General features: G+C 48.7%; 1 protein-coding gene across 1 annotated transcript; it reads left to right on the top strand.

Annotated features, from left to right (window-relative positions):
• Positions 1-373: 373 nt before the first annotated feature.
• SLC47A1 (solute carrier family 47 member 1) lies at positions 374-16,530 on the top strand (the record flags this gene model as incomplete). The annotated part of the gene is given in 16 exon segments (XM_034752826.1): positions 374-475; positions 925-993; positions 1,818-1,966; positions 3,873-3,915; positions 4,892-4,936; positions 5,582-5,679; positions 6,277-6,374; positions 6,826-6,939; positions 7,203-7,270; positions 7,945-8,053; positions 11,113-11,188; positions 11,617-11,686; positions 12,456-12,588; positions 13,321-13,415; positions 14,858-14,939; positions 15,831-16,530. Coding segments are annotated over 16 exon segments (1,596 nt in total), but the record flags the coding sequence as incomplete, so codon positions are not given.
• Positions 16,531-17,290: the final 760 nt, after the last annotated feature.

Genomic DNA, 17,290 nt, shown 5'->3' with positions numbered 1-17,290 from the left:
CTAAGTGTAGTAGGAAGAGAGCCTGAGACATAAGCTCTTGTATCAGAGGCCTGGTATGAGGCCTAAAGCTTGACCACTACTTTAGTTCAGGCCTTAGGCTTCATACCAGGCCTCTGACAAGGGCTTGTGTCTCAGGCTGTCTTCCTACTATACTAAGTATTACTGTAATATATAAATACACATCAAACTGGGTTTAAGTATTACTGTAACACTAACACACAGACAAAATCAAACTGACTTTATTCTGGGATTAATTCTAATGTATTTCATTTGAATGCATCAGTTTATGAAATACCCTCCCTGCTGTTCCAGCCTAATCCCATGTCTGACTGGCTTCCTTCTCGTTTTTATACTTCCTTTCTTTCCACCCCAGTTCCTATCCCAGTTGTTGATCTTCCTGATCAGCGTGGTCAGCTCCATATTCTGTGGCCATCTGGGGAAAGCTGAGCTAGATGCTGTGACACTTGCTGTATCCGTACGTATTACCCTGTTTTCCCTTACACATTTCAGTTGTGAGATGGATGGATCACAGTGATTCAAATCACCAGTTTTAATCCGTATTTAAATCCGCAAGCAGGAAACCTCGGTTAAAACAATCTATTTCAATCTTGTTTTGCATTGTACTTTTTTAGTTCATTTTTGAAAGAAAGGCTTATTCTCATTAGTTAGTAACCATTAAACGTGTTGATTTGCAACTAAATATAGCCCTTCCACTAAATTTGGTGCTTCTCCTTGGTAACAAGAGGATATGCTATTATCTAGACCCAAGTTTGGAAGCCTAAAAAAATAGGCCCTAAAACCACCACTGCACCTCCATCCCCTTGGGGGAAAAAATCCAGCTGCTCTTTTTCTGAGCCTGCCTTTCAGCCAGAGCTTTCTCCTTCCCTGATGGGTTGCTTTGTCTCTTTGTGCTCTCATCTCCAGGTTATCAATGTTACCGGCATCTCAGTTGGCTCTGGCTTAGCATCGGCATGCGACACCCTAATGTCCCAGGTGGGGAACTGCCCTATGGCCGGCTCGTTTACTTGTTCCCTTTGGTTGTGTCTTGCACCTGTAGAGGTTTTCCTTCTGGGGATGTCGGGGGGGAAGGAGGGTTGAGAACTGACAATCATCATCTCACCCTTCCATTTGGCTGCTTCACAGCCCGGTTGGTCCTCAGAGCACATCTCCTCCCCCCGTCGCTGCAGATCCAGGGGGGCTGCCCCCCACCAAATGGAGGGGGTTAGCAACGTATGGGGCTGATCCAAATCCTTTGAGGTTAAGAGACTCCTATTGGCATTGGTGAATCTTGGTCTGGCCCATATGTAATTTCTTGACAGTCCCTGCTGGGACCTGCTGACAGACCATCTCTGACCCTGGTGACAAGCTTGAGGCCTTTTTTTATAAAGTCTTGCCTTGCAGCAAGGTCGGTTAAATGACCTCCCCTCCCCCACATTTATCTAACCCAGAGGTCCCCAATCTGTGGGGCACCAAGGAATGTTCGGGAGAGCGCAGCTGGGGCCCGGGCCAGCCCCCATGCGGGGGCGGGGAGGGAGAGCCACCCAGCCTGGCTGCCGGCCCTGCGCCCCAGCTGTTGCCCTTGCTGCTGGCCCCGTGCCCGAGCTGTGGCCGAAACCTTGGCCTCCTTACCCATCTGCATCTCCCCTCCCGGAGCCACGGCCCCACTCCTGGCCCTGGGGGGGGCTGGAGGGGAGCACAGACAAGGGTAAGGGGGGTGAAATGAGGTACAAAGTTTGTGGACCACTGATCTAACCCTATTTCCTCATACACCTCTTGCCACGGATAACTCACCTCTTGGTACCACTTCTCTTCCCCAGACGTACGGCGGTAAGAACATGAAGCGGGTGGGGATCATCTTGCAGCGTGGCACCCTCATCCTGCTGCTTTGCTGCTTCCCCTGCTGGGCTCTCTTCGTCAACACCGAGCAGATCCTGCTGCTCTTCAGACAGGACCCGGAAGTCTCCAGGTCTAGCGTGATATCTAATCCTGTCCTGTCCCTGCCTCTCAGCAGTTCAGGCTCTGCCCCTATTCTGACTCCCCTGTTGATCCTGACGACCACTCCAGCATATTCAGCAGGCTCTTCCGTGATTGTGGAGTCCACACCAGGACTTCAGGAGACCCTGAATGGTGACGACAGGCCCCACAAGCCCTGTTTAGTCAGTCTGGGAGCCAAAGAACCAGACTTGCCTCCCTTCTTAGCAGATCAGCAGAGTGGAATGAGCCACTTAGACTCCATGCCCCTCTGTCCCTTCCAGGTCATGACTGAGTCAGCTTGCTGGGATAGGAGCACCTACACTGCTGATGCCCTGCTACACCTGCTCTCTGCATTGAGAAGACTGCTGTCACCAGGGCTTTCACTCCAGCATCCTTCTCCAGCACTGGATTAAGAGAGAGACCTGTTTAGACACCATACAATTTTCCAAGTCACTTATCTTATAATGACAGGTTTCAGAGTAGTAGTCTGTATCCGCAAAAAGAAGAACAGGAGTACTTGTGGCACCTTAGAGACTAACAAATTTATTAGAGCATAAGCTTTCGTGGACTACAGCCCACTTCTTCGGATGCATATAGAATGGAACATATATTGAGGAGATATATATACACACATACAGAGAGCATGAACAGGTGGGAGTTGTCTTACCAACTCTGAGAGGCCAATTAAGTAAGAGAAAAAAAACTTTTGAAGTGATAATCAAGCTAGCCCAGTACAGACAGGTTGATAAGAAGTGTGAGAATACTTACAAGGGGAGACAGGCCCAACAAAGAAAATAACAGAACAGCACTAGCTGTCACCTTCAGCCCCCAACTAAAACCTCTCCAGCGCATCATCAGAGATCTACAACCTATCCTGAAAGATTATCCTTTACTCTCACAGATCTTGGGAGACAGACCTGTCCTCGCTTACAGACAACCCCCCAACCTAAAGCAAATACTCACCAGCAACCACACATCACTGAACAAAACCACTAACCCAGGAACCTATCCTTGTAACAAAGCCCGATGCCAACTCTGTCCACATATCTATTCAAGTGACATCATCATAGGACCTAATCACATCAGCCATACCATCAGGGGCTCGTTCACCTGCACATCTACCAATGTGATATATGCCATCATGTGCCAGCAATGCCCCTCTGCCATGTACATTGGCCAAACAGGACAGTCTCTCCGCAAAAGAATTAATGGACACAAATCTGACATCAGGAATCATAATACTCAAAAACCAGTGGGAGAACACTTTAACCTGTCTGGTCATTCAGTGACAGACCTGCGGGTGGCTATATTACAACAGAAAAACTTCAAAAACAGACTCCAACGAGAGACTGCTGAGCTGGAATTGATATGCAAACTAGACACAATCAACTCAGGATTAAATAAGGACTGGGAATGGCTGAGCCATTACAAACATTAACTCTATCTCCCCTTGTAAGTATTCTCACACTTCTTATCAAACTGTCTGTACTGGGCTAGCTTGATTATCACTTCAAAAGTTTTTTTTTCTCTTACTTAATTGGCCTCTCAGAGTTGGTAAGACAACTCCCACCTGTTTATGCTCTCTGTATGTGTGTATATATATCTCCTCAATATATGTTCCATTCTATATGCATCTGAAGAAGTGGGCAGTAGCCCACGAAAGCTTATGCTCTAATAAATTTGTTAGTCTCTAAGGTGCCACAAGTACTCCTGTTCTTTTTACCTTATAATGTCTGTCCCCTACTTGTCCCTGTGTGCAAGGAGCCCCGGGCTGCCGGTGGATTACCAGGCAAAGACGTATAGTAGAAAGCAGAGGGGGATTTTGGGTGCACACTTGCTTGGTTTGGTTCTTCTCTTACTGTACAGTTAACTGGATGGAAATCATATTGTTTTTCCAGGTTAACCCAGATTTACGTGATGATCTTTATCCCAGCCCTTCCCGTAAGTTGCGGCTAAGGTTATTGTGCACTTCACCTTTCTGGGTAACGGGATGTGCTCCCTGCTCCGCAGAACATGAGAGGCCTGTGTGAATTATGGGGTTTTGACAATGTGCCCCACTTTATCTTAATCTTTAATACAGAGGTGCAGCCCCCCGAGACTACAGGTCCTACCATGCAACCTTCCCTCTAGTCACTCAGACTGAGTGTTGCATGCTGGAATCTGTAGTTTTTGCAGGCAGCACCTTTGCATATTAAATTATCTCCTAGGAGCACTGGGATCTGAGGTCTCCGTGGGCGATAGAGGCACCTGCAATCTGCTTGATTTCACACACATTAGTAGCTGCTAGGCACATGGCAAGGGGTCAGAACAGGCCTGGGTTGGACAAAGTGCCTTCCTGGCCATCTGAGTACCACGTTCTACTAGATGTGTTCTGGGGCTTTGGAGCACAGTCTGTTCACAAGTCCATGCTCTGTCCACTTTCTCTGAGGCTCTTGGGTTCCTTCATCCTGAATGGTAAGGCCCAGGAGGTCTCTCTGCAGTTCGGAGACCATCACCTCATCCCTGTGTGAGAGGAGATGTTCGGGGCCCAACTGAGGAAAGGGCACTGCTCCAAACAGCAGGAGAGCAAGACACCCAGCCAGTGTGGGGGAGAAGGGAAAACAAATGGCTGAACTTTGCTAACATTAAGGGCTCAGCAGCTGAACTAGAAGCATTAAAACAAAGCAGGGCGTAGGGACCTGCTGCAGTGTATTTGGTCATGTCACAGTGCTTTGGACAGGGAGTTGGGGTGGCTGAAGAAGAGAGGAATCTTGTTGTCTGTGACCTTAATTGTAACCCACGCCTGCCCCAGGACTGACAGTGGGGTGTCTAATCCCTGGATCCCCACTAAGTTATGGTAAAAAGCAATTTGTGGGAAGCCCTGTATGTCCTCAAGGTGGCTCTAATGAAATGGAACCTAACTCTCTCTGTCTTGCAGGCAGCGTTTCTGTACCAGCTGCAGACAAGATATTTACAAAGCCAGGTAGGGCTCCTGCTAGTTGTATAACTAGTTAGACTGTGGGACACAGATTGAAATGTGTCTTTCTGACCATCGCGAAAGCAGAGGGTCACAGCTCAATCCCTCCCTGCTGGAGGCACAGCCTGGGAAACACGGCAGAGGATTTGTCCCCTACGATGGTGGGAGCGCAGCGTTTCCTGGCACTCGCTGTCCCTCTTTCAAGGTCAGAGCTGCTTTGGTGAGCTCTAGAGGGAGCTGATGAAGCCTCGTTGGCTGGAGAGATGAATCTGTCCAATACAGGGCCTTTGAGGGGTGGAGAGAGAGCGGGTGATGGAAGGCCCAGTTCCATCCCCGTCCGCTTAGGAACTTTTGTGCACTAATTGTTGATTTCAGTGTTGGCCTCCCAAATGGCAGGTTCTGCTGCCTTCAGGTCTCCTCTTCGCCTTCAGCATTATCTTGCCTTCAGCTGGACCTGGCTGAAAATTCTGTCTGGTCAGGAGATATCAGCCTGGCTGCCTCCTGGGGCCCTGTAGGTGGCTTAATTCCCTCCCAAATGATGCTGTTACACTTAGAAATGGCTGCTGGGTTCCTAAACTGGTCCCAGCAGTTGGGGATCCGGCTGTGGCACTTGGGAAACTCTCTTTCAAAGACACTCACTCTCCCTTCCAGGCAATCATCTTGCCTCAGATCGTGACGGGTGTTGCAGCCAATCTCCTCAACGTGGCCATGAACGCCTTCTTCCTGTATGCACTGAAGCTGGGAGTAGTGTGAGTATGAACGGGGCCAGAGACTCCTGGTCGCTGGGTTTTAGCAAAGATCCTGGGACCTGTTCTCTCATGGGTGTTCCCTGACTTGGTAGCGCTGGTCTCTGTCCGTGGGTGCACCCAGCCTGTAGAGAATTGAATCAGCCATGATTGCCAATGGAAACGCCTGTTTGGCATCACTATTATTGAGGGCCATGTGCTCCTAGAAGGCCATCATGATGCTACACTTCATCACAGGCGAGTCCCTTCGGTCCAGGGCAGTGGCACACAGGCTTGCCAAGATGTGTCACCGGATTGCACACGCGAGTGCCTTGCTGAGCTGAGTTATGGTTTAACTAGGGGCTACCGCTCAGCATGCAGGTGCATTGGGAAAGCTGCGGCTGGAGAGAGCCAGGACTGGAACAGCGGGTGGGTTCTGCATATCGCTCCCAGTGCATTAGCAGAGCTGTGTGCAAAAGCTTCCCCTGCCTCAAACCTGATCAAATGCCAGCTTATCCTGTTCTTTGAATCCATGCAGAGAAAATACATAGGGGTGGGGGAGGGAATGATCCCCAGTTTAATAGATGTGCCCCTTGTAACCATTCAACCCTCTCTCTGCAGGGGCTCTGCCTGGTCCAACACTGTTTCCCAATACACCCAGGCTGTTCTCCTCTTCCTGTACGTGTGGTGGAAGAAAATACACGTCAAGACCTGGGGAGGTAGCGTAGGTCTCCGTCCTGTTATATGTTACTAGGCTGGTCCTGCGGCTGTTAGAACAGAGGGGAGCCTGGCCTTGGTTTCTGATGCCCTGGAAGCCAGGCCTGTAGATTTTGTATTCAAGGTGCAAATGTGTTAGCTGCTGCCAGAGGATTTCCCCTCAGCCTCTTCATCTGAGACTCGTGCACAGTGCGGGGAGCATGGGGGGGATTGTGGCCTCTGGATCATGCCTAAGCATGGCCCTGAGTTCAGTCACTCTGAGCACGTTACACCAATGCATGGGACTGCAGAAATGGCTGGCCTGGGGCCCGTGGAGTTCTACTGTGGGGCTCGTGGCTGCTCTCCTCGGTCATGCTGAGCTGCCGCCTGTGGCGATTACAACTCCAGCGTCCTGCGGGGACCGAGGGAGGCAGTTACTCCATCTTCCTTATCCCTCCCTGCTTGTTGTTGCAGGCTGGACCAGGGAATGTCTCCAGGACTGGGGATCTTTCATTCAGCTGGCCGTGCCCGGCATGCTCATGAAGTGTATCGAGTGGTGGACCTTTGAGATTGGGAGCTTTCTTGCAGGTGAAAGAGCCCTCTACGAATACCTGTTCCCTTCCCCACATTAGCAGGAGTCTCCTGTTCGTGTGTTTTGGGGACCATCCCAGGTGGCTGAGCAGACCTTCATGATGCCCCCAGAGGCAACTCCAGCCTGTCATCCTGTCCTGGGTTTGGTAGGCTGCTCCTCCACGGCTGCTGTCAGATCACAACCCATTAATGTCTTCCCCCAGGAGTGAGGGTCTCTTTTCATTCTCGTTTGCAAAACAAAAGCTGTGCCTCTTTCCTAGGTCTGATCAGTATGGTGGAGCTGGGAACACAGTCAGTAATCTACGAACTGTTCACTGCAGCGTACATGGTAAGAGCCCGAGCTTGCGAGACACGCTTCGTGTCCGGATCGAGGCGCATCGAGACCTCGAGGGTCCCAAGATTGGAATAGCAAGTGGCACTGCAAGACGGAGGAGGGTTGGCAGAGCCATTGGTAGGGAGCAGAAGACTGGCATAGCAGGGGCTGCTGCCTGTCGAGGCGCAGATGTATTGGCGAACCCGGGGCTTGTGGGGGGTGGTTCCGAGGTCTGGAATGGCAGGGGCTTTTTAATGCACATCAGGACTGAGGTGCGTTGGCAGAACTGACATGGGAGGCACTACAGGTCTGGAATAAGAGGGTGCTGCCTCTGATTGGTGCATTGAAGAAGCTAGCGCAGCCCCTGCCTGTTGCACTTCCCTTATGTCTGTGCTATTACTCCAACAGTCATGGATGCTAAACCCAGCAGGAAAATTCTTCAAATCAGTGAGGACTTGCTGCCTTTCCAGCATGCTGCAGTACTTACCCCAGGGCATAGATAGCTTGGGAGGGTCATAGACAGTATGAAGAGGTGACAGGGTGCAAGTTATGCTGGTTTGTACCGATCCTTCCTGCAAGGGGAGAGCTAGATTGCTGCAGGCTCTGCCAGCCATTGGCATCCTGTCATGATCATGGTCGAACAGACTCCAACCACAAACACATGGTCTCATCTGTTTCCTTGTGCTTAGGTGCCACTGGGCTTCAGCGTGGCTGCCACGGTCCGAGTTGGCAACGCCTTGGGAGCAGGCAATGCAGAGCAGGCAAAGAAATCCTGTATAACAGCACTGCTGTGCACAGGTGGGCATGTTCTCTCTCCAGTGCCTGCTGGAGTGAGGTTTTCCTGGTGGCCCTTAAGGGGACAGCACCAAGAGGAGAAAAATTCCTTCCCTGTTAACTACTCTGTTACAAAGGCTTAATTTCCTTTTCACCATTGGTGACTCTGTGTAATATCAGTTTGCAGCTGATTAAACTAGACTGGTCTCTCTTCATAGCCACTTCCCCTGTCTGGGCCTAACCCAGCAGCACAGGGCTTGTGCAGTGGGGCAGTGCTCCAGCATAGAAGAGAACTTCTTAAATTAAGGGGGATGGGAGACAATCCTCTCACGGTTCAAAAAAATAATTAAAGGGCAGTTTTTCAAAAGGGCGGCGGGTGCAAAACTGCAGCAAGATTGTTTCATGTAGGGGTTGGGGGAGGAATTTGCCATTGTTCAACTCTTTTGAAAATCTGACCCTAAAAACATTTCTGCGGATACTAGGTTTTGTACCCTGCCCCAGACAGGTTTTTTTTTTTTTTATGAAGCCTAAATTACAGCCATTTGTTCCAATCTATCAACAATACGTACTAAGCACTTTAAAATCCCCGCCTCTGAGAATTTACCATGTAGAGTCTCCCTTTTAAACTTGATATTATACCTGTACTGGATGTTGCTGTGACTCAACTAAATGTAGGGCTGGAAGAGACATCGATAGGTCATCTAGTCTACCCCACAGGCAGAGGCAGGACTAAGTTATCTAGACCATCCCTGACTGATGTTTGTCTAACCTGTCTTAAAAACCTCCAACGATGGAGATTCCACAACTTCTCTAGGCAATTTGTTCCAGTGCTTAACTTCCTTGACAGTAGGAAGATTTTCCTAATGTCCAACCTCAATTTTAGGGCTGTCAATTAATCGTAGTTAACTCAAGCGATTAACTAAAAAAAAATTAATCGAGATTAACCACAGTTTTAATTGCACTGTTAAACAATAGAATAGCAGTTGAAATGTATTAAATATTTTGGATGTTTTTCTACATTTTCATATATACTGTATTGGGTGTTGTAATTGAAATCAAAGTGTATATTATTTTTGATTACAAATATTTGAACTGTAAAAATGATAAAAGAAATAGTATTTTCAATTCACCTCATACAAGTACTGTAGTACAATCTCTTTATCCTGAAAGTGTAACTTACAAATGTAGATTTTGTTTTTGTTACATAACTGCACTCAAACAAAATAGTGTAAAATTTTAGAGCCTGGAAGTCCATTCAGTCCTACGTCTTGTTCAGCCAATCTCTAAGACAAACAAGTTTGTGTACATTTACAGGAGATAATGCTGCCCTCTTCTTATTTACAGTGTCATCAGAAAGTGAGAACAGGCTTTGCATGGTACTTTTGTAGCTGGCATTGCAAGGTATTTGCATGCCAGATATGCTAAACATTCATATGCCCCTTCTTGCTTCGGCCACCATTCCAGAAGACATGCTTCCATGCTGATGATGCTCGTTAAAAAAAATAATGTATGAAATTTGTGACTGAACTCCTTGGGGAAGAATTGTATGGCCCCTGCTCTGTTTTACCTGCATTCTGCCATACATTTCATGTTCTAGCAGTCTCGGATGATGGCCCAGCACATGTTGTTCATTTTAAGAACACTTTCACTGCAGATTTGACAAAACACAAAGAAGGTACCAATGTGAGATTTCTAAAGATAGCACTCACCCTAAGGTTTAAGAATCTGAAGTGCCTTCCAAAATCTGATCAGGATGGGGGGGTGGAGCATGCTTTCAGAAGTCTTAAAAGAGTAACACTTAGATGCAGAAACTACAGAACCCAAATCACCAAAAAAGAAAATCAATCTTCTGCTGGCGGCATCTGATTCTGATAATGAAAATGAACATGCGTCGGTCCACACTACTTTGGATTGTTATTGAGCAGAACCTGTCATCCGCATGGATGCATGTCCCCTGGACTGGTGGCCGAAGCATGAAGGGCCATACGAATCTTTAGCGCATCTGGCATGTAAATAAAAATACCTTGCAATGCTGGCTACATCAGTGCCGTGTGAATGCCTGTTCTCCCTTTCAGGTGACATTGTGAACAAGAAGCAGGCAGCATTATCTCCTGCAAATGTAAACAAACTTGTTTGTCTTAGTGATTGGCTGAACACGAAGTAGGACTGAGTGGACTTGCAGGCTCTAAAATTTATATTGTTTTATTTTTGAATGCAGGTTTTTTTTTTTTTTACATAATTCTACATCTGTAAGTTCAACTTTCATGGTAGATTGCACTGCAATACTTGTACTAGGTGAATTGAATATTTCTTTTGGTTTTTTTACAGTGCAAATATTTGTAATAAAAAATAAATAGAAAGTGAGCGCTGTACATTTTGTATTCTGTGTTGTAATTGAAATCAGTATATTTGAAAATGTAGAAAACATCCAAATATATTTATTTAAATGGTATTCTATCATTGTTTAACAGTGGGATTAAAAAAATTAATCGTGATTAAAAAATGTAGTCACTTGACAGCCCTACTAAATTTCAGGCTGATTTTTTTTATGGGGTTTTGACAGTGGGTTGAGGGTTTTGGGGGGAAAAGAGGGTGTCGCTGTTAAAGTATAGCCTTCAAATTCCTTGGAAATGGGGACTGTCACTTTTTATTTTTTTAATTTCTTTGTGAAGGTGGGTCACATGCAGGCCTTATTTGGACTGTACTCCTCAGTAAAGAAGGCTCAGTTAAGCTCCTCTATGGAAGATCAGGCCTACACTGTATTAAACAGTGAACAAACATGTTACCGAGGGTCTTGTGGCACCTTTGAGACTAACAGAAGTACTGGGAGCATAAGCTTTCATGGGTAAGAACCTCACTTCAGATGCAAGAAGACTCCCCCCGGGTCCCAGTACTTCTGTTAGTCTCAAAGGTGCCACAGGACCCTCTGTTGCTTTTTACAGATTCAGACTAACACGGCTACCCCTTGATACTAAACATGTTACCAACAGCCCAGAGATCTTGGCCCCAAACAGCAGCCCAGGAGAGGAGAACAACGTGGCACCTATCTTGATCAAATCCGCTGTTGCTTGACTGTCTTCCAGGAGTGTTTGCTGTGGTGGTCGGTGCCCTACTGGGATCCTTGAAGGACGTAGTGGGCTATATCTTCACCAGCGACAAGTGGGTAATCTGATTCCATCAAAGACAATTATTTAACTTAAAGGGCTTTTCTGGAACTGTTGTTTTCCAGTTGCTGAGTATGAGGGACAGACTGAGAAGCAGCCAGTTGAGGATGGGGCGTGTTATCCTAGATCTAGCAAGCCCACCCCCCAGAGAATCTCCCCAGCACAGGAAGCCATTGGGTAGCATGGGTTCCAGTGTGAAACACTACAGCACCACTAACTCAGCCCGACCTAAAGGCAGTAGAAAGAGTCCCACTGATTGTTGTTGGGCTTTGGATCAGGCTCATGGTGACTTTGTCCATAAGTGGCGGCGAGCCGGTGTCCGAGCTAGGATTAGAAACGAGGAGTTCCTTGCTTCCTGCCCTGCGTTCAGCCATGCTGCTTATATCACGCTCCAGACTGATCATTACATCTTTCTCCCAACAGAGAGATTATTACCTTGGTGTCGAAGGTGATGCTGATATTTGCTCCCTTCCACTTGCTTGATGCAATAGCAGTGAGTATTTTAGTGCACCAAGCTACATACTCTTGATTGGAACTGGCTGGCATTTTCTATTGTCTTGCGTCCTTTGACGCTTCCCTGCAGTCTGCTAAAATTAAAGGGAAAAAATTCCAGCTGCATCTGAAAGCAGCAGCCTGTAGCATCATGGGGCACTTTAAACCCCAGGGTGCTTGTAGCCATCACTTGTTGTTACAACCAGGACGTCCCAGCTCCTGCCACCTAAAGGTTTAAAAATCTGGAGTCAAAGTTGCCTAACTTGGATGACTTACGCGAGTGCTTTGATTCCTATTTAGACACCTAAACACATGGCCTGATTTTGGGAGGTGCTGAGCACACACAAGCTCCCGATAGCACCAAGGTACGGCCATTGATGTGGTACTTTCAGATCTTTTCGCACCCACCAGTTCTCCACCCCATGGAAACATTGGGGTGCCCACTGCTGCATACAGAATAGCAGATCCAGAACACTCACAAGGACAGGTGTACCAGCTGCTACGCCTCTTGGTATCTGAGGGCAGCTTGATATTATGTGCACTGATCTGCTACTTTTGATACTAGCTCAGGCAGGAATCTTTATATACAAGCTCCTCGTTGGAGGGAAATTTGTGAAATGGGACGTCAGCCCCTCTCGGCTCTGTGGGCTCACACTGCAGTATTGCCTTGTTAATAGCTACCAAGCTCCCCTCTCCCCCCGGGTCCATCAGGTTCCCACTACATGCCAGAGGCCAGCAAACATGGCTCTGACTCGTGCATGTTTCCATAGGCTACGTGCGGCGGCGTGCTGGGAGGGACCGGGAAACAGAAGATCGGCGCCATCGCCAATGCCATCGGGTATTACGTCATCGGCTTCCCCATTGGAATCTCGCTGATGTTCGCCGCCAAGCTCGGGGTACTAGGTACGTGTGTGGCTGGCGCTGAGCGCGAGGGAGGCTGAATATCCTGACTAGTTCAATTGACTGTCACTGCTTATATTGGGCTCAGTCCTGCACCTGTTGAAGTCTGTAGGAGTCTTGCCGTTGGCCGCGACGTGCGGAGAGCTGGGTCCACTAGCTGTCCACGTCTGCTCCCAGGTTTAACCTCCCCAGGGCCCCAGCTCCGCGACACATGTTTCAGTTCTAATGACTGCAATGGGACTTGCGCATATGACTGAGTCTGGGCTCGGCTAAGCAGCTGCTTTCTGCAGGGGCCTCCAAAGGATGGAAACCTCCCTCCGACTCCAGCATTTGTGTCGTGTCTTGGGTCCAGCAATTTGAAAGGAACGGACACTGAGCCAAGTTCTTCTCCATTGCCTTCAGAAAACTGGAGTTCAACTCCAAAGAAATCGAGTTGTATTTGTGTGCTGACTTAGTAACACAAATTCAACTTTATGGAGCTAACCCAGGTAAGCAGGACGAGAACTCGGCACAGTGTCTGTTCTGTGATTAAAAGATGCACTAAACATTGCCTCCAGTTAACATAGGAGGAGGTCTTCCAGGCTTACTAATGGGACTTGATTACAAGTTGTGCATGTCTATCTCGGGATCAGGTCTGAAGTATTAGGAAACCAACTAGACATGTGGAGTCAAATGCAGATTCCCATTCAAGTCTATGGAAGTGCTACCACTGACCTGGATTTCCCTTTGCTCCAGGCCTCTGGATAGGGATGGCTGTCTGCATCTTCTTCCAAGCCCTTTCCTTCTTGATTTTTGTCTTGCGCATGGACTGGAAGAAAGCTGCAGAGGAGGTAAGATTCACACTCTCTCTTTAGTTGCTTCCAAAGACCGTGGGTCAAATCTTGCACTAGTGCAAATCACAGACCTCCAGGGTACTGTACTGGTGTAACTGCACAATCTGTCCCTCTGGTTCGGTGGTTCAAGAACTGCTTCCCGGCAGGATTGCTGGGGGGTGAACGCCTGCAGTTCACTGGTTATAAACCTGAAAAGGAGGCAGCAGAAGGGTCCTGGGTTCAGAGTCACTTGTTGATCATGGAATTCCCATGTTCCAGCTGAAGACTTAGAAATCCGAGCTGGGCAGGTCGGCTTGGATCCTGTCTAGCCTAGCTCTGGGGCAGGGCAGGATTATTCCCTGCAGAACAGTCTCCAGCCTGAAGGATTGTCCCATTAGAAGTAATGGCCTTGTGGTCTTGGAGGCAGTTCGGGAGAGTCTGAGGGGTTGGAAGGACACCTGAATAACAAAAGGCTGGCTCTCTCCAGGATCAGTGGAGCTGGGTGGGAGTGTGTGTATAACGTTATTAGCTTACCTGAGTAGTCGCCTGCCAGCTGGAAGGATCCCAAGACACCCAACCAAAGAGCCATTTCGCTTTAGATCATGCTGTCAGGACAGGGTGTCTAAGATGCGTCCGAGTTCTCCCCTTGGGCCCCTGTCAGTATTGTTTCTGTGGAGTCTTCCACTGCATCCTGTACTGTGGCTCTGGTTGCCTAGGGGGCCGTTGTGGGGCTGAAAGAGTTTAAGAAGTGATCCCTGCTTTCCATTGCAGCTCTCTGGGCTTGCAGTATTTGCCTGTGTCTGCACTGAAAGTCTCTCCTGGGATTGGAGATCTTCTCCAGTGTATAGGAAACTAGAGGAAAGATTCCCCGTGATTCCTCTTACCGGCTCATCTCTAGGGCTTTCCTTTCAGGGACCTCAAAGTACTTTTCAAATGTGAAGGGCCTTCGATGAAGGGAGCTTCAATGACTTAAGCTTCCCAACTCCTTTATTGTCTACATTAACCCCATTTTATTGATGGGGAAATGGAGAGTCAGAGGTAAAGTGACTCTCCGAAGACAGCAGCTCAATGGCAAAGGTGCAATTAGACTCCTAGTTCTAGAGAACATCTAAACCACGTGGAATATTTAACTGTCTCCATTGCAACATCAACAGGATGGGCAGTTGTCGGCGCAACAAGCCCTTCTGCTCTTCTGGCAACTTTCAGTCCCATTCTGTACCGTCTCTTCTCCTGTCTCATCCCTGGAGTAGCTGAGTGCATTAGGCAACATGATTAAACCTCTGTCATGTGTGGTTTGTTCCCTCGTCCTCTGCCCACAGCGAACACCGTGTTTAGTGTCGGGCTTGATGGTGGTAGGGTTTTTGGTGGTATGTTCATCCCGCCGTGTGTCCCTGGCTGGTTGCACTGTTGTCTGTACAGGGTCCATGGCGATTCTGACCTCGCTCTTTTTATTATCTTAGGCTCAAATCCGAGCAGGGCTCAAAGAGCAGCCGGTAGCAGTGTCCTCCAATCTTGCTGGAGCTGATGAAACAGGCGATTCAGGTACGTGGCTGTAGGCTGGGACTTGGGGAGGGGGCTGCAGTTCTCTGATGCCCCCTGAGCTAATGCCAACAGGACGTGCCAGTAATGCCTGTAATACAGAGAGGCTCTGTGCCTTCTATTGCCACATTCCATGGAGCCAGCCCCTCTGCACAGCCAGGAAGAGCCTGGTTTTGCATAAGGCACGTGTGGGGTTAAGTGCCAAAGTAATGTACCCTGTGGCCCGATGCTATTCAGCGGGTGGACTGTGGGAGCTTGAGCAGTGCAGCAGATTGGGGATGGACCCTGTGCATGAGGGTGGGTTTTCCCCTGGAACAGGGCAGGGCAGGGCCCCACTGATATCAGAGCTTCATGGTCTCGTAGCAGACTAGCAGCAATACCTCTGTGTGTGAGCGTGGTCTTGCTCACACATGTCCCTCCTACCCTAAGTGGTGGTCTCCAGGCATACAGTGTCTAACAAGGCCCTTCGCCTGGCGGGAAGACAGAGATTGAGAGCTGCAGCTCTAGCCTTTGGCAGGGACGGGACCTAGCCTGGCATACAGAGGGCCTGATTCCGAGCGTGGCTCCCACCTACGCCAGCTGGGACTGAATCAGACCTCTGTTATGTCAGCCAGCCCTCCCCCACTGCTTCCCATTCAGTTTTGCATGGCCTCATCTGGAGTAGCGCTCCAACGGCTGCTGCTCCTAACACCGCTCTCTCTCAAAGCAGACAAACGAAGGCCAGGCTCCTCCAGGTAAGGAAAGGAGGGTTAGGACGATCTGTCACCAGTGCCTGTCCCAGCCATGGGGCGAGTGGCTGGGAACCACTGGCTTTCAAGCTCTGTAGCTTGTTTTCCAGCTCAGACCCTGCCTGTTCCAACCTCCCACGTGTAACCTAATTTATCTGCCCCACAGAGTATTTCACAGTTGAAACGGCCATCCAGAATGTGGTGGTTTTGCCTGATCCTGTCTCCAGGAGCGAGAGCCAGCCAGATCGCCAGCTCATCCGGCAGGAGGACTCTGCACCAGGCTCCATCTCTCCAGGAGAGAAGGTCTTGTCGGGGAAGGAGCTGATCTGCCGTCGCGGGCTAGCTCTGGCTGTGGCCGTTGCAGTCCTGCTAGTGGGGGTTGTAGTCTGGCTCCTGACCGGTAATGGCTAGGTGCAGCAGTGTGAAGACTGGGATTAGTGGACTTCAGCATGAGGCCATGGTTGGGTGCTCTAAGAAGGGTGATGCTGGGGTGAAACAGGATGCTCATCCATTCTGCTAGCACGTCAAGGACCACTTCTCTTGGCATTATGGTGAAGTCAGAGTGTTCTGTTTAGGACCCCTGATTGTTCCTGTTTTAACAGGTTGGGTGAGGGCCCAGCACTCATGCATTCATTGCACGAATTATGCTGATCCCTTCTACAGCAGTATGACGGAGCCAGTAGGGCAAGTCCCCAACGCGGCTGATGGTCAGATTGTACAACACTTGCAGAGAATGGGGACTGATGCACTGACAGAGACGCTCAAACGTTACCAATGGTTCACTGTTTCCTGAGCCTGAGAAGTATTTGTTCATGTCTTTTATGTTCCACTGCTTGGTCAAAATACAGAGTTTTCCCTGAATGTGCCGTGTGCCTCCCATGTTATACTAGAGCACTATTTACATTTCAGAACTTGATCTGGGACTCTCCTGTAATGCAACATAAAGCAAACGGAGGGTAAGTGCTGCTTTGTTGGAAAGGGTTTATAGAATCACCCAGCAATGGCTGGAGCAAACTGACACACGCACTTTGTGTGGCATTCTCTAGCGTTCACCAGGCATGTTGCGTAAAGAAATCTTCTTTCACCCTTTTGGAATCCAGCATTTTGATGCAGTACATTTTTATGCATAAACATTCAGTTGTTTCATTGATCTCAGGGGTTGCTTCCAGATTGTCCTGATGTTACTAGTTTCTAGTCACCCCAGCATGATCCAAGAAAAGTATCATCCGGAAAATGTATGGCTGGATCTCGTAACTATGCATTTGGTGCTATGCACCCCAATGGACACATTACTAGCAACCCACTTTTCTTCTGGATTTTCAAGCCAGAGCGACGCACGCAGCACAACCTGCTCTATCATCGCTAACTGGTATTGGAAACGAATACAACGGTCTCCAGTTCGTTAGACTGAGTCCCATTCCAACAAACTGGCTCATCCTGAAACCAACATCTCTCCCCTTAAGCCGCTGCATCCCCATCACTGAGCCATGCTCACGTGTTAGCAATAGGTCTTGAACTGCCCTTGGCTATCGTTGCTTAGCTGGCTTACTACAGAAGTGGCACATGGTTGCAACCGGGTCCATGTGTGTGACGCCGTGCTGGGATTCTTCTCCGGCTCCCTCCAGT

The sequence above is a fragment of the Trachemys scripta genome, chromosome 18, assembly GCF_013100865.1.
Source record: "Trachemys scripta elegans isolate TJP31775 chromosome 18, CAS_Tse_1.0, whole genome shotgun sequence".
Classification (NCBI taxonomy): Eukaryota; Metazoa; Chordata; order Testudines; family Emydidae; genus Trachemys; species Trachemys scripta.
Note: the sequence above shows the minus strand (reverse complement) of the source record. Positions and strands in the feature narration are given on the sequence as shown.